This window comes from Hypanus sabinus, chromosome 10 (assembly GCF_030144855.1).
Source record: "Hypanus sabinus isolate sHypSab1 chromosome 10, sHypSab1.hap1, whole genome shotgun sequence".
NCBI classification, from domain to species: domain Eukaryota; kingdom Metazoa; phylum Chordata; class Chondrichthyes; order Myliobatiformes; family Dasyatidae; genus Hypanus; species Hypanus sabinus.
Window position 1 is genome coordinate 43,502,822 of NC_082715.1, and position 17,106 is coordinate 43,519,927.

The 17,106-nt window shown below is 39.9% G+C and overlaps 1 protein-coding gene across 1 annotated transcript in view; it reads left to right on the forward strand.

Moving 5' to 3' along the window:
• The window catches only part of LOC132400280 (cytosolic 5'-nucleotidase 1A-like), a 78,900-nt gene that overhangs the window by 36,787 nt on the left and 25,007 nt on the right, over nt 1-17,106 (forward strand). Inside the window, exon 6 of the mRNA XM_059981252.1 lies at nt 12,539-12,571. Within this exon, the coding sequence (XP_059837235.1) occupies nt 12,539-12,571 (33 nt within the window). The remainder of the gene's footprint in view (nt 1-12,538; nt 12,572-17,106) is intronic.

A 17,106-nucleotide genomic window follows, 5' to 3' on the forward strand; every position in this document is an offset into this window, starting at 1 on the left:
AATATATTATTGCACAAAGTCAGAACAAAACACAAGGAATCAATTTTAGTCTTCAGGTGAAGCGAAGAGTGTGAGGGGGAGATTAAGTAATTGAAGTCCTGTGTTAAGGTCACATATTCTGCTTTTTTATATTTTCCTTATAAATGTCTATGTCTGCATTTATAATGTAAACTGTCTATGCAGGTTTACCACACTCTAGTTACATGCTGCTATGGTGGTCCTGCAACTTGTTGGGTGAATTGGTTGGGGGAAGGGTGTTGGTTTTAACCGTTTGGAGGGGCCTCAGAGTGTGTGTCAATTGAGTGCAAGGATCTGAAGAAGTGTCGCATTGATGATTCTGGAACAGAATGGGAAGAGTTACAAAAAAAATCACCAAGTCTCTGGAGTTGCTCCTTTTTTATTAAGTGCAATTGTGAACAATAGCCAGATCAGAAATGCTGATCAAGTCAACTAGTTCCTAAAGAGAACTCTGATAGGTCAATCAGATGGTTCATTGTTGCTCAGCGATAGAGCATAAAAAAATCATATGTACAATTAAGAAACATTTAAAAATAGTAGAAATACTGGAGTCATGATGATCATGATGAAGTCTGCTGGAGAGAGATATTTATGCACATGCTGTCCATAATTCAGAGAGATTGAAGGATAAGGTTACAGGGTGACAAAACGTGACAGGAGCACCAACTGTGTCTTCAGATACATAACTTGTAAAAGAGAGGTAAGAATGGATATTGGACTGGTGGAAAACATTGCTGGAGAGGTAGAAATGGTGGGAAGTTTAGGTGTCTTGGGGTCATGAAGTGTGTGAAGTCACCATTATTACAGAGAAGGTTCCTGGGAAACAAAGGTCTGAAGGCAGATAAGTCATCTGCACTAGATGGTGTACACCCCAGAGTTCTGAAAGAGGAAGCTGAGGAGATTTTTGCTGCTCTAGTAATGATCTCTCAAGAATCACTAGATTGTTAAGGATGCCATTTTGGGGTACTTGGAGGCACATGATACAATAGGCTGTAGTCAGTATGGTTTCCTCATTGGAAAAACTTGCTTGACAGATCTGTTGGAATTCTTTGAAGTAATAACAAGCAGGATAGACAAAGGAGAATCAATTGATGTTGTCAGAAGGTCTTTGACAAGGAGCCATGCATAAGGCTGCTTCACAAGCTACAAGCCCATGGTATTGCAGGAAATATTGTAGCATGGATGAAGTAGTGGCTGAATGGCAGGAGGAAAAGGTGTGGAATAAAAGGACCATTTCCTTGTTGGCTGCTGGTGACTATTGGTGTTCCATAAATGTCTGTGTTGAGACCGATTTTTACACTATATGTCAATGATTTGAATGATGGAATTGATGGCTTTCTTGCAAAGTTGACGGATGATACAAAAATATGTGGGGGGGCAGGTAGTTTTAAAGAAATAGAGAGGCTGCTGAAGAACTTAGGAGAATTAGGAGAACGAGCAAAGAAGTGGCAGGTGGAATACGGGATTGGGAAGTGCACTTTCATAGAAGAAATGAAAGGGTTGACTATTTTCTAAATGGAGTGAAAATATAAAAATATGAATTGCAAATGGATTTGGGAGGCCTTGTGCAGGATTTCTTAAAGGTTAATTTGCATGTTGAATCTGTGGTGAGAAAGGCAAATACAATGTTAGCATTCATTTCCAGAGGACTAGAATATAAGAGCAAGGATGTAATGTTGCGGCTTTATAAAGCACTAGTGAGGCCTTTCTTGGAGTGTTGTGAGCAGTTTTGGGCCCCTTATTTCAAAAAGAATGTGCTGAAACTGGAGGGTTCAAAGGAGATTCACGAAAATATTTCCAGGATTGAATGGTTTGTCATATGAAGAGCGCTTGATGGCACTGAGCTTGTATTCACCAGAATTTAGAAGAATGAAGGGTGACCTAATTAAAATCTGTCGAATGTTGAAAAGCCCTGATAGAGTAGATGTAGAAAGGATGTTTCCTATGGTAGGAGTATCTAAGACCAGAGCACACAACTTCAAAATAGAGGGTCGTCCATTTAGCATGGAGATAAGATGGAATTTCCTTAGCCAGAGAATGGTGAATCTGTGGAATTCATTGCCACAGGCAGCTGTGGAGGCCAAGTTTTTATGTATATTTAAGGCAGAGTTTATAGATTCTTGATGGGTCAGGGCATGAAGGGACATGGGGGAGGTAGGAGATTGGGGCTGATTTGTAATGCATGATGCAGTTTATGAGATTATAGTTTGCTACCTATAATAACAGTGTATTTCAGGCAATTGTATCATAGGGCTTACGGTATGCTTCAATAAGTATTTAAGTCAGTTTAAGCAAGGCTCGATATTATTTTCAGTCTTTTCTGCCATAGTGCTGTATCTTATCCTAGAAGCTCAGAACAAATAGGAAACCATTATTGCCAGGCTGATGACAACCAGTATCAAGGGTAGTCCAGGCTCTGTTGTTTTGATGACAATGCCCGTGACAGTTTGGGCTCTGAGAGCAAGCAGTAAGCCATCTTTGACTCATTCATTGAAGCAGCCTAAAAGATAGTTGTTGCATTCAAAATTCACCATACCAGGATCATATATGATAACAATCTTTGATACTAAAACTTCACAGTGAGATTCTTACAAGTATGGATGTCACAGCGATCATGTCTCATTGGATCATTACGGTGAGAATGGGTCCAGGGTTAATTGCATGTTAAAGTTGAAGGAAAGAGATAGCTGGGTGTCTGTGCAGAGTACTCTTGTGGCCAGTCCCCTCAATAATATGTGCACCGCTTTGGATTCTGTTGGGGGAGGGGAGACCAGCCAGGATGAAACCACACTGAGTGTGGCTCAGTGGTTCAGAAGGGAACCGGGGAGAAGAGGAGTTTGGTTGTTACAGGAGATTTCATAGTTAGAGGATCAGACAGGAGATTCTGTGGATGTAAGGAGACAGGGATGTCTCAGATCAGATCCACAGCATTTTAAAGGGGAAGGGTGAACAGCTATATGTTGCGTTATTATTGATACTAATAATGTGAGTAAGAAAAGGGTTGAAGTTTGAAGAGAGAATATCAGGAGTTAAGTAGAAAGCTGAAAAGCAGGATCCCAAGTATCTCTGAATTGCTGCCTGTGCCACGTGCCAGTGAGGATAGGAATAAGATTATCTGGCTGATCAATACGTGCCTGAGTAATTAGTGGGGGCAGTATTTCAGATTTCTGGATCATTAGGATCTCTTCAGCGGAAGGAAAAAAAGACAGGTTACACCTGAACTCAAGGGAGATGAAAATCTTTGCAGGCAGGTTTGCTGAAGCTTTTGGGAGGGTTTAAACTAATCTGGCATAGGGATAGGAACCGGAGTGATAAAGCTGAGGGTGGGGCAGCAGGGGTACTTGTATACAGTGCGTAGTGAGACTATGAGAAAAGAGAGGCACAGGGTAGGTCAAAATGGGATGAGTTGAAATGGGAACAAAACTAAAATGAATAATGAATACAGGATTGAAGGGGTTATATTTTGAATACACACAGTATTCTGGAATTTTTTTGAGGACTGGACAAGTACAAATGCCACTCCACTCTTTAAGGAGGGAGGGAGGTAAAAGAGAGGAAATTATAGGCCAGTTAGTCTGACTTCAGTTGTTAGGAAGATGTCTGTGTCTGTTATTAAGAGTGTTCGGGGTACCATGAGGCACATGATAAGGGGAAATCTTGCCTGACAAATCTGCTGGGAAGTAACAGAGAAGAGTGAATGGATATTACTTACTTGGATTTTCAGAAGGCCTTTGATAAAGTGCTGCATATGAGAATGCTTAACAGGATAAGAGACAATGGTATTACTGGAAAGAATACAATAAAAGATTGGCTGACTGGCAGGAGGCAAAGAGTGGAAATAAAGGCAGACTTTTCTGCTTGACTGCCAGTGATTAGTGGTGTTCCGTAGGAGCCGGTGTTGGGACTGCTTGATGCACCATCAATAACTCACTCTGAGACGTAATGCGAGGTATCGGCTTTTATTGACTGAAGAAGGAACCAGCAGTGAGTGACCATCATATTACATCCTGGAGAATGAGGCAGAGGATCAGGCCGCGATCGCCTTTATACAGCGACCTGTGGGAGGAGCCACAGGAGCAGTCAGAAGGGGGCGTGTCCAGACAGGCACATAGTTCACCACACTGCTTCTATTAATGGTTTGGATGACAGATACTAAGAGAAATGGAGGAGCAGCTAGTGCTGAAGAAGCAGAGAGTCTGCAGAAGGACTTAGATAGTGCAGGAGAACAAGCCGAGAAGTGGCAGATGAAATATAGTATAGGGAAGTGTATTGTCATGCACTTTGTTGGAAAGAATAAATGTATGGGACTATTTTCTAAGTGGGGAGAAAATTCAGATTTCAGACATGCAAAGGGACATGGGAGTCTTTGTGCAGGATTCCCTAAATGTTAACTTGCAGATTGAGTCGGTGGTAAGGAAGGCAAAACCATTGTTGGCATTCATTTCAGGAGGATTCATGTGTAAAAGCAAGGATGCAATCCTGATGCTTTTTAAGGCATTGGTCAGCCCAACGTGAAGTATTGTGAGTAGTTTTGGGCCCTGTATCTTAGAAGGGATGTGTTGAAAGTGGAGAGGGTGGATGGCTCTAGGCCGGTACCATCTAGAGTGTAGAAGGAGGGAGGGAGTCCGCACTGAAACATATCAAATATTGAAAGGCTTAAAGTGGATGTGGAAAGAATGATTCCTATAGTGGAGGAACCCAGGACAGGTGCAACAGCTTCAGAATAAAGGGATGTCCCTAAAGAACAGAGATAGGGAGCAATTCCTTTAACCAGAGGGTGGTGATGCTGTGGAATTCATTGCTATAGAGAGCTGTGAAGGCTAACTCATTTGTTGTATTTATAGTGGAGGTTGATAGTTTTTTGTTTAGTAAGGGCATCAAACATTACTGGAAAAAAGGGGGTAAGATGGATAAAAAAAAAAATCAGCCATGATGTAATGACACTGCAGAACTGAGGCCAAATGGCCTAATTCTGCTTCTCTGTCTTATGGGCTTGTGCTCTTATGGTCTGATGACAAAATTCACCATTGCATTCAAATTCAAGTTTAATTGTCATTCAACCATACAGCCAAACAAAACAATGTTCCTCCAGGGCTAAGGTATAAAACACAGTACTAACAGTCACACGCAGCACACTGCGCATATAGCACATACAATTAAAGTTGACAGTAAAATTTATTATCAGAGTACATACATGTCACTACATACAAATCTGAGATTCTTTTTCCTGTGGGACTACTTAGCTAACCTATAGAACCATATAACAATTACAGCACGGAAACAGGCCATCTCGGCCCTTCTAGTCCATGCCGAACGCTTACTCTCACCTAATCCCACCTACCTGCACTCGGCCTATAACCCTCCATTCCTTTCCTGTCAATATACCTATCCAATTTTTGTTTTAAATGACAAAATCGAACCTGCCTCTACCACTTCTTCTGGAAGCTCGTTCCACACAGCTACCACTCTCTGAGTAAAGAAGTTCCCCCTCATGTTACCCCTAAACTTTTGTCCCTTAACTCTCAACTCATGTCCTCTTGTTTGAATCTCCCCTACTCTCAATGGAAAAAGCCTATCCATGTCAACTCTATTTATCCCCCCCATAATTTTAAATATCTCTATCAAGTCCCCACTCAACCTTCTACGCTCCAAAGAATAAAGACCTAACTTTTTCAACCTTTCCCTGTAACTTAGGTTCTGAAACCCTGGTAACATTCTTTTTTTAAAACTTTTTTTATTGTATTTCAAGTAGTTACAAAATAAAAGTATGGGAAAAAAATGTATATTACCCACCCCCCTCCCCTTAACCCCTCCCCCCTATTGTAGTAAATCTCCTTTGTACTCTCTCTATTTTGTTGACATCTTTCCTATAATTCGGTGACCAGAACTGTACACAATACTCCAAATAACAATGACTGTAAACAGGATCAATGAACAACAAATCATGCGATTGTAAACAAATAGCAATAAATAATGAGAGCATGAAATAACAAGATAAAGAGTTCTTAAAGTGAGAGCATGGGTTGTGAGAAAACCAGGAGTAAGTGTAGTTATTCCCTGTTGTTTAAGAGCCTGATGGTTGAGGGGTAGTAACTGTTCTTGAACCTGGTAGTGCGAGTCCTGAGGTACTTGTACCTTCTATCTAATGGTAGCAGCGAGAAAAGAGCATGGCCTGTGTGGTGATGATGGATGCTGCTTTTTATTCAGCAATGTTTCATGTAGATATGCTGGGAGAGCTTTACCCATGATGTACTGGGCCAAATTTGCTACCTTTTGTATGATTTTCTGCATTGTTGTTCTCATACCAGGCTGTAATTCAGCCAGTCGGCTCACTTTCCACCAGGCATCTTTAGAAGTTTGCCAAGACTCCTGAGGAAGTTAGAGGTGCTGCCGTGTTTTCTTTACAGTGATATTTATATGATGGGTCCAGGACAGATCTTCTGAGATAGTGACACCAAGGAATTAAAAGTTACTGACCCTCTCCACCTCTGATCCTCCGATGAGTACTGGTTCATGGACCTCTAGTTTCCCTCTCCTAAGTCTACAATCAGTTCCTTGGTCTTATTGACATTGAGTGAGAGAATGTTGTTATTTCACCGCTCAGCCAAGTTTTCAGTCTTCCTCCCGTATGCTGATTCATCACCACCTTTGATACAGCCCACAACAGTGATGTCATCAGCAAATTTGTATATGGTTTTGGAGCTGTACTTAGCCACACAGTATTGGGAGCAGGGAGCAGTGGTGCTCTTGTGTTGATGGAGATTGTCCACTGGTCAAGATGGTGCCAGTGAAATAATGATCCCTTAGGCGACATCTTCAGATAGTAAATCTATCCAAACATTTCACATTTTCTGTGCCTTCTGCTTGTTCTGTTTGTCTTGTTTTTTAAGCTGTCTCATTAATAAGGACAAATTTTAATTTTAAGACTGATATCAAAATCTTTCTGATGAAGGATCTTGGCCTGAAATGTCAACTGTTTATTCCTCTCTGTATAGATGCTGCCTGACCTCCTGAGTTCTTCTAGCATTTTGTGTTTGTTGTTCTGGATTTCAAGCATCTGCAAGATCTCTTGTGTTTATGGGTTCTGTCATTATTGCTCAAACAGAGGGAACTTCAGACTTTCTTAAGACCCATTCTTCCTCTGTCCAGAATCTCTGTGATCTACTAAAATATGATTGGTGCATGGAAGCAGGACTCATGCTGGGAAATGAATGCTCATATATTCAGAAAATGGACATTTTGCTCCAAGGAATATTTAATTTCAATCTCGTAAGATTGCTTTTAAAAAAAGGCAATCCATTTGAGTTTCTTCAATGCTATTTCCATTAACAATTCCACCACATTAAGTCATCGGGACTGAAGAAGAGTAAATCAGACATTTATACCTTTGCATTTTAATTTGTCATAGAAGAAAGTTACTCAGGATTCTTCAGCATTGCACCAATATGTTGGGCACGAGAAATACAGTATCCTCTGAGAGATTGATGCTCAGAAATTTCAAGTTGCTCTTCCTTTTCACCGAGGTTTATTTATTGAGAAATAAATACCACTTTTATCTATCCTGAATGATGTTCCAGCTTGCAGTTAAGGTCTATGAAATCAATAAAATTTATTTGTCATCATTTTGTTTCTGTTTTTTTTTACAAGTATTTGCTAATGTCAACCTTATCCTCCAAGCAGTTAAGGTATTTCATAGTAGTACATAATTTATTAGAATATTATTAAAAGCAAATTGCTCCACAAAAGCAAGAAAACTTCAGCACCCAGATCTTGAATTAAGGCATAGTTCATTCTAAAGAAAAAGGTTTTAAACTGTATTCTGAAATTTATTTTAAAAACACATAGTGTAAATTGTCTCATAACAGGAAGAGAAAAGCTCTAAAATCAATTTCTCTTACCAATTGAAAAGGACTAACAAGGTTATTAGATTGAAACTGCAGGCATGAAGTCTACAGGTTGTTTGTCAAAGAACTACAAAAGAAGGCAGACTTCTCAGAGAAAGTCATTTCAGAGCATGGACTCACTTCCTCTTGATTTGACACTTTGTATATGTTGGATTTGATGGCATCGTTTAAAGAAGAAGCCAGTGAACAGGTCAGTCATAATTGATTAACCAGTTTAGTTTAAGGCCAATTTATTCCCATCTGCAACCCTTTAATATATTTAGATAGAAAATATTCTTTATTCCCATACTTGGAAAAAGAAAATTAAGATATAACTTGATATTCATGGATGACAGTGGTAAAGGAGATGTAATCTAATTAGAGCAATGCTAATAGCAATCTGTACTATTAACTGCTTTTCAGTAAGATATTAGTGGAAACAAAATCTCAATATGCGTTGAAAATTTTAATACATTGTTCTTTCAGTTACTTTGCAATTTAACCATTTTTTTCCTGTATCTTTCAACAGTTGGAGGAGTAGGAATTGCCCATCATATGTTTTCACAAGTGCATTGAACAGTCATCTTAAAGTGTTATAAACCATGACTTGCCTGGATAATACGGAGAATTCTACAGAACATCTTTATCTTCAGTTGAGGAAGAAGAAGGCAATCTTAATAATTCCATGGGCAATGAAAGTTGGAACAAGAATATGAAAAGTTCATGACTAGTCACTCTAAAGCCCAAGAAAGAAAATAAGATGAAGACAGCAAAGTTCATCTCCAGTATTAGTAAAAAAAAGTGATCCAGTTTTAGTGGTTAGATTCCACAGAACCATAAATGTATTCCAGGTCTTGGCTCAAAACGTTGACTGTTTACTATTTTCCATTGATGCTGCCTGATCTGCTGAGTTCTTCCAGCAATTTGTGTGTATTGCTTTGGACTTCCAGCATCCGCAGATTTTCCTGTATTTGTGAATGTCTTCCATTTACCAAAAAGATCCTCTACAAATTTGGTGGAGGAAGTGTATATAAACCTTCCATACAATTCCGAAGTGGAAGGGTGTGGGAGGGTAAATTTGGATTTTTGCAAGAATTCCTGTTGAACTTTCATTTCTTCTATTGTTAAAAGTTCTCATAGCAGCTGGATTTTTTCCCATGCTATTCAAGCCAATATCTAGCTCCAAGAAGAAACATGCAAGGTGATTATGTACAGCAAAAAAATGTTTTGCAATAAAAACATATTTTTGGTCCTTCTTGAAATAAAAAAATAATCCCTCCTGGAATAGTTAGGTAGTGCACATTGCACAGTGTATTCAAAAGTACTACTCTGCAATTGTTTCTACTATGGTAAAAGTATCACTTATTGGAATGGAGGCTGAAAATCTACATGCAAGCATAAGAGAAGTTTACCTTACTTACACTAGCAATGTAGGCCTTGGTAGATCTCAGTGCCTGGAACTACATATCTATTGGTAATTAACATTCTGAACAGTATCATATGTCTATGCATACCTAATGCTATACTCCTGACGAAGGGTCTCGGCCCGAAATGTCGACAGCGCTTCTCCCTATAGATGCTGCCTAGCCTGCTGTGTTCTACTAGCATTTTGTGTGTGTTGTTATTTGAATTTCCAGCATCTGCAAACGTCCTCATGTTTGCTATACTCTTTGTTCTTTGGTTGTGTATTATTTTTAATCTTGATGTGGTAATGTTCTTATATTCCTGAGAATATAGATTTGGCATAGAACAACAGGGAAGTTTGCTCCAAACTTGCATTTTTATCATTTGCATGCCCTTTACAAGAAATTAGATTATATTTGTAAAACTAATGTCATCTGTGGAAACAGAGATACTGATTTGTAAAACAAATTAGTATATTTAAATTTAGGGCGACTAGTTTTCTGATTACAATATCCTCAGGATTTAACAGTTTAACCAACTCTGGCAAGCCAGTGTACGCGCCTTCTCTGTTGGCTGTTGGACCACAGATTAATATAAAACTAATTAAGAAACACAGGTTCATGTAAGCGAATCACGATAATGAAAATCAATGAATGAAATTAATGTCTTTCTGTTTATATGTAAATATACTAAGCACACGGTGCTAGCAGGCTGCATAACTCCAGCATAATTCACATCAATGAAATCTCTAATGTTTTGGTTCAGATATTCTACAATTCTTAAAAAAAAACATCCATGGAGTTCTCTGTTGCTAATGGATACAATTAACTTTAATAATTTACATGTTCACAACATAAGCAAAGTAATTTTTATTGGAAGCAATAAAGTTAATGCTGGGTAATGCCACTTGAAGTCATGTGTAATGTTAATTCACTCCATTTAACAATCTCTTCTGATCCTATACTCACAGCCTCTTAAAATGACAATTTATACTGTGCTCTGGGAATTTTGACCAAATACCTAACCTTGTTTTCTGGAGAGTTTTGCAAACAAGCCAGAGAAGAGATTTCAACCTGCAACCCTCAAATATTGAGTAACTTAATATTCATACACTTTCTCATCTCTATCATTTAACTTTTTCTCAAGTTTCTTAACTGATAGAATTTTTTCGCTTGAGGAAAATATATTTCTAGAAAGAAGCAAGGTATTTTTTGAAGAATGACAGCAGATAGTGTCGGGAAGTCAGTGAAGTCAATATGTATTGGACACTAAACAAGTCTCAAAGCTGTGCTACTTTTTGTGTTATGACTTCCACCCAAATATAGGCTTTGATCATAAATCCTCTTCCTTTCCTCTCCCTGGCTTGCTACACTGTTGTCCCTTCAATATGCCCTTGAATATACTGCATAAGCTTGAAGTACAGCTTTCAGTTCTGATCACTTCAATATAGCAAGTGTGTGGAAGCTTTAGAGAGGGTGCAAAGTAGATTTGCCAGGATGCTTACTGGATTAGAGAGCATGCCTTATGAGAAAAAAAGTTGAGTGAACTAGCTTTGGACCGAAGGAAGAGGAGAGGTGACTTGACAGAGGTTTATAAGCGGCACAGATAGGGTAAATAGACAGTGTCTTTTCTCCCATGGTGACCAATACCAGAGGATATTCTTTGTGTTAGTGACTGAAGGAAAGTTTAGGAAAGATGTCAGAGATATGGTTTTTACACAGTGAGTGGTATGTATTGGGAATGCATTGCTGGAATTGGCGATAGAGTCTGATACAATAGGGACATATAAGAGACTCCTAGAAAGGCACATAGATGTAAGAAAAATGGAGAGTTATGGGCTGGGTGGGGGGAAGTGTTAGAGTGATCGTGGGCAAGGTTTATATAGATCAGCACAACATTGTGGTGTGGCACGTGGCCAAATGGTTAAGGCGTTGGACTAGTGATCTGAAGGTCATTGGTTCGAGCTTCAGCCGAGCCTGCATGTTGTGTCCTTGAATTGAAGGTTGTGAGTTTGAGCCCCAGCCGAGGCAACGTGTTGTATCCTTGAGCAAAGCACTTAACCACCAATTGCACCAGTCCACCCAGCTGAAAATGGGTACCAGCAAAATGCTGGGGGTTGCTACTCTGTTTTATACACTGGCGTCCTATCTGGTGGGGGGGGGGGGAGTCTCGTACTCTCAGTTGCTTAACACCATGGAAACCGATGATGAACCTATAAGGCTCAGGACAGACTTTAACTTTAACTAACAACATTGTGGATGGAAGGGCCCATACTATACAGTTCCATCTTCTTGCAGATGGAAGCAGTTTCTCACCACCTACTCTATAAACATAATATAATCAATATCAATACTAAACCTATTCTTAGACTCTTCCCCTCTGAAGAGAATGAACACAACATTCCTTTTCTGTCCACACAGTTGTTTCCCATTCTTGGTACCTATCCACAAAAAGCATCTCCTCCAAAGCCTTGACCTTCCTGCATTGCTCATTCATTTTTCTATTATTTCTCAATCATTACTTAAATATGTGTGTTAGTTAATGGTCTTGGTAGTATGTGATTGTCGATGTCATTGATGCACAATTGTCAGTTCAGTGTAAAGTGATCTTAAGAGTGAGGAAGAAAACCCTGTCTAATGTTGCTCACTGCATTAAGTGTCATGCTATATTGCTTTAAAATATGTGTACAGCAATATAGAGAGCATCAGCAATAAGAAGCTACTTAAGTCAACTTTCTGCCAAACATTGTCAGGATGGACATGATATTAAACGAATAAATTAAAACTGAAAATTTAAAAGTTATTGGAGAGAACTGATTACAAGGTTACTATTCCAGACTCTGTGATTTGTAGACAGGTTGGAGTGTTTCATTATGGAGTTTCAAAACTGCAATACAATTACAACAATAAAAAGGAAAGAATTCATATTGGGTGAGTCCTGATGAAGGACATTTGGACTGAAACATCAACTGTATAGATGCTGAGTTCCTCCAGCACTTTGTGTGTGTTGCTCAAGATTTCTATTATCTACAGAATCTATTGTGTTTATCATTTTGGGTGATCAGGCAGTAAGAAAGTTATGGGTGAAATTTAAGGTAATGCAAGTAATGTCTCTGTCAGGAATTGATTTCCTGACAAAGATATTCTGGTGAGAGATGTGTGCAAATGTGGAGATCAGCAAAACATACTGCAGAAATAATGTGGTTATAACATGAGATTTTTATTTTTCCATAGACAGGAAGAAGTGGGACCACTGAAGTAGCAAAGGTAAAAACTTTTCATAAAATATTTGAGTCAGGTTTCATTATACACTGAATTAAACAGTACTGTAGAACTATTGAACAATTCATGTTAACAATTTTATTGGAAAGGAACATTTTGCATTTAATCAGTGCAATAAATTTGACTTTGCTGTTTGATTTGAGTTAGTACAAGGAGAATGACAGTTCAATTTCATTAAGTGAAGTTTGAAGGAATGAATAATGAATTGACAGTAGTAAACTGTTGTGAACTGTTACAGGTAAACCTATAGTCAACAGTTGGAAATGTTTACATATGTATTTGATACAATACAAAGCACTCCATATCCCAAGTCAAAAATCCTATTTGTGTAAATAAACAATCTTAGTCAACAAAATCAAACAAGATAGCATCAGAAGAAAAAGAGATTCACTCATATGTCAGGGAAATTAAATTTGTTTAGTCTGGAGCAACTGAAGAAAAAGACTGAATGAGTAAAGAGATATAATTAATTGCAAGGAGTACCAAAGTCAGCAGTAAATGCCTTTTGAAACATAATAAAATAGCATATTTTAAGGGAACAGGTGCACCTTTACAGCCAGGTGTGAGTATGACTACAGTGCAGATTAAATAAATGACTAACATGTTATTTGTTACTATTAGATTGTTTTGAAGGTCTTATATTTTTTTCTCTGCCATCAAATTTCTGAATGGACAAAGAACGCATGTAAACTATCTCACTATTTGTTTTATTTTTCTCTCTTTTTGCACAACTTCTTTACTTTAAAATTTAATATATATTTATTATTGTAATTTATAATTTTTTTATTATGTATTGCAATTCACTGCTGTCACAAAACAACAATTTTCATGGGATATGTTAGTGATATAAATAGTAATTCTGATTCTGAAATCATAAGCCCTTAAGGGATCTTATAAATAAATCAAAAAGTCAAACTTAGTAAGGATTTAATATAATTAAAAAAGACAGCTGATGTGATGAACAGGATTGCATATGCCAAGTTTAATCCATTTTAGATCCAAAATTCAGTAGTTTCTCAATGATAAAAGACTGGGAACTATGGAAGCAAGAAGTTTATTTTGTATACAAATTCAGCTGTTATTTGTATTTTACACTGTAAAACCTGAAAGAGTGCTTCAAAGAAAATTGTGAAGCAAAATTTGATACCATGTATGTATCAAGAAAGAGAACAAAAACTTCTGCCAGATGCTTATACAACTATCTTAAAAGATGAATGTAAGTAAAAGGAATTTTTAAAAAGCTAGTGGAATGCTGGCATCTGAAATACAAATAGGAAGGAATTATGCTTAAGTTGTAAGCTTTGGTTAAATCACCGTCCATAACATTGTGTTCAAATTTATGTACTCACATTAGAAAGACTTTGGTGTAGCACAATGATTCCAGCACTTAAATTACTATTGTAAATTTTATGAATTTAGCTTGCATTGCTCTGAGTTCAAATGCTTGGGAGGTAATGCTGTAAGTAGCAACTGCATCTTGTTAAAGGAAAAAAAGAAAAATATAGCTGACTTGTTTCCAAATGGATAAAAAAGATTTAACAGAATAGACAAACAAAAGTTATTTGTTCCGGTGAAGGAATTCGGAATGAGATGGTCAATATTAACATTATTCCTAGGCTATTTATAGTGAAATTACAAATCATTTCCTGTAGAAATCATGGTGTATAAATCCAAAACACTTCCTACAGTAAAGCTTGTGAATACAGCATAACTTTTACTTTTTAAAATGCATTTATATTTTTGAATGTGGGTGTCAAGACAAAGAGTGAATTGCAATATGTATAAAGGAGTGAATAAATTACCATAACAGGGAATAATGAATGCTACTAACAATTAATGAATAAATGAAGAGATCAATGGATCAAAAGCAGGTAAATGGAATTAAGACATAGATCACCAGATTGCTGGGAATTTGGAAACTGATAGAAATTTGCCATCTGATATATTTGCATTCTGTAGCGATGTACTACATACAGGGCTAGAGACAACGACATGCAGTCGGTAAGTCGTTTCGAGACAAGTTTATTCAAACTTTGCGGCGCTGGCATTTAATCCCTCGCGCCCACCCTCTCTGGGCGGAAATGACGTCAGAGGTGCATTACCAAAGTCTCTTCCCGTGCGCTGGCTATTTGTGAGCCAGTTCGCCTGAGCAGAAAGTGGGTTGCTGCATAACCCCCACCCCCCACCACCAGAACCGGCGATACACTCCCCCAATGTTCACAGTCTGGATCAGCCTCTGTTTGGGAGGTCTGCCTCTGCACCATGGTGCCTGAACCTCGACCGGCTGCGCCAAGTCCACATGGGCCTGGTTTGAGTCGGTCCACCGTGAAAACCTCCTCTCTCCCCCCAATGTTCAGAATGTACATGGACCCATTGTTGTTGATCACCTTGAACGGCCCCTCGTATGGCCGCTGTAGCGGTGCCTGGTGTCCGCCCCTTCGTACAAATACAAACTTACAGTTCTGCAGGTCTTTGGGTACATGGGTCGGGTCCGTCCGTGCTGTGAAGTCGGTATGGAGGCCAGGTTGCCAAGCCTCTCACGTAGTCTGTCCAGGACTGCTGCGGGTTCTTCCTCTTGCCCCTTTGGGGCTGGTATGAACTCTCCTGGGACGGACAGGGGTACGCCATACACCAACTCGGCTGATGAGGCGTGCAGATCCTCTTTGGGTGCTGTGCGAATTCCAAGCAGGACCCAAGGAAGCTCATCCCCCCAGTTAGGTCCTCCCAGGCGGGCCAGGAAAGCCAACTTCAAGTGACGGTGGAAGTATTCCACTAGTCTGTTTGACTGTGGGTGATAGGCAGTTCTGTGGCCACAGCCGACCACAGGCTGGAGGTGAACTGGGCGCCTTTGTCAGAGGTAATGTGGGCCGGTACCCCGAAGCATGCTACCCAGGTTGCAATCAGTGCTTGGGCGCAGGAATCGGCAGATGTGTCGGTGAGCGGGACTGCCTTTGGCCACCTCGTGAACCGGTCTACCATAGTTAGGAGGTACCGTGCTCCTCGGGACACTGGTAGGGGGCCCACAATATCCACATGAAAGTGGTCAAACCTCCAGTGGGTAGGTTTGAACTGCTGTTGTGGGGCTTTAGTGTGCCGCTGCACCTTGGCTGTTTGGCACTGCGCGCACGTTCTGGTCCATTCACTGACCTGCTTGCAAAGTCCATGCCACGTGAACTTGCTAGAGACCAGCTGGACGGTTGTCCTGATAGATGGTTGCACCAAACCATGTATGGAGTCGAAGACTCGCTGCCTTCAGGCTGCCGGGACGATGGGGCGAGGTTGGCTGGTAGCCACGTCACACAGGAGGGTCCTCTCACCTGGACCTACGAGAAAGTCTTGCAGCTGGAAACCCGAGACTGCAGTCCTGTAGCTGGGCATCTCGTCATCTGCCTGCTGCGCCTCCGCCAGTGCTGCATAGTCCACCCCCAGAGACAGGGCCTGGACAGCTGGTCCGGAGAGTGTGTCCGCCATGACGTTGTCCTTCCCCAAGACATGCTGGATGTCGGTCGTGTGCTCAGAGATGTAGGACAGATGTTGCTGCTGGCGAGCCGACCAGGGATCGGACACCTTCGTGAACACGTAGGTCAACGGTTTGTGGTCCGTGAACACAGTGAACGGCCTGCCTTCTAAAAAGTACCTGAAATGCCGGATTGCCAGGTACAGTGCCAACAGCTCCCGGTTGAAGGCATTGTACTTGAGTTCAGGATCACCAATGTAGCAATGTACTACATACAGAACTAGAGACAATGACACGCAGTCAGTAAGTCGTTTCGAGACTAGTTTAATCAAACTGCGGCGCTGGCATTTAATCCCTAGCACCCGCCCTCTCCGGGCGGAAATGACGTCGGAGGTGCATTACCAAAGTCTCTCCCTGTGCGCTGGCTATTTGTGAGCTGGTTCGTCTGCGCAGAAAGTGTGTCTCCACAATTCATTATTATCCATTACTATTTTCTGAAGAGCTTCAAAGAAGGAAATTGTATTGATGCATTCACTTCCATATTACCTAATTTCCTGCTCTCGTGTCTATGAATGAATGAGGTAATTAAATCAAGGTTTTTCATTGCAGATTATTATCCCTTTAAGTAGTATTGCAGGACACTCAGATGCAAGAAAGTTACACTCTACACATGTGTCTTTATGTACATGAATCAATAATATTAACTGAAGTGTCTTAGGCTGCAATGCGCATGGTTGGACTCAGTGCAGTATTGGAGATAGAGTATATTGCCCATTATAAAACTTTTTCTAATGGAACTCTTCTTGACATTGACATATAATACATCTTTCAACTTGGTCTTCCTGCACCCTTCATTTCCACTTCTCTCTACAATATAGGGTATAACATTAAATTCTATAGCACCAGTTGCGTGGATTTGTAGGTTGCTGATTTGCTTTAAGGTTTCTGTGCCAGTTGTCATGAAGTCTTCACAATTACCTTATTGGAAAAGGTGGGGAGAGTCACAGCACTTGTACATGCCAATTTCATGAGGAGTAAGCAGATTATAACGCTTCCTGTGCAA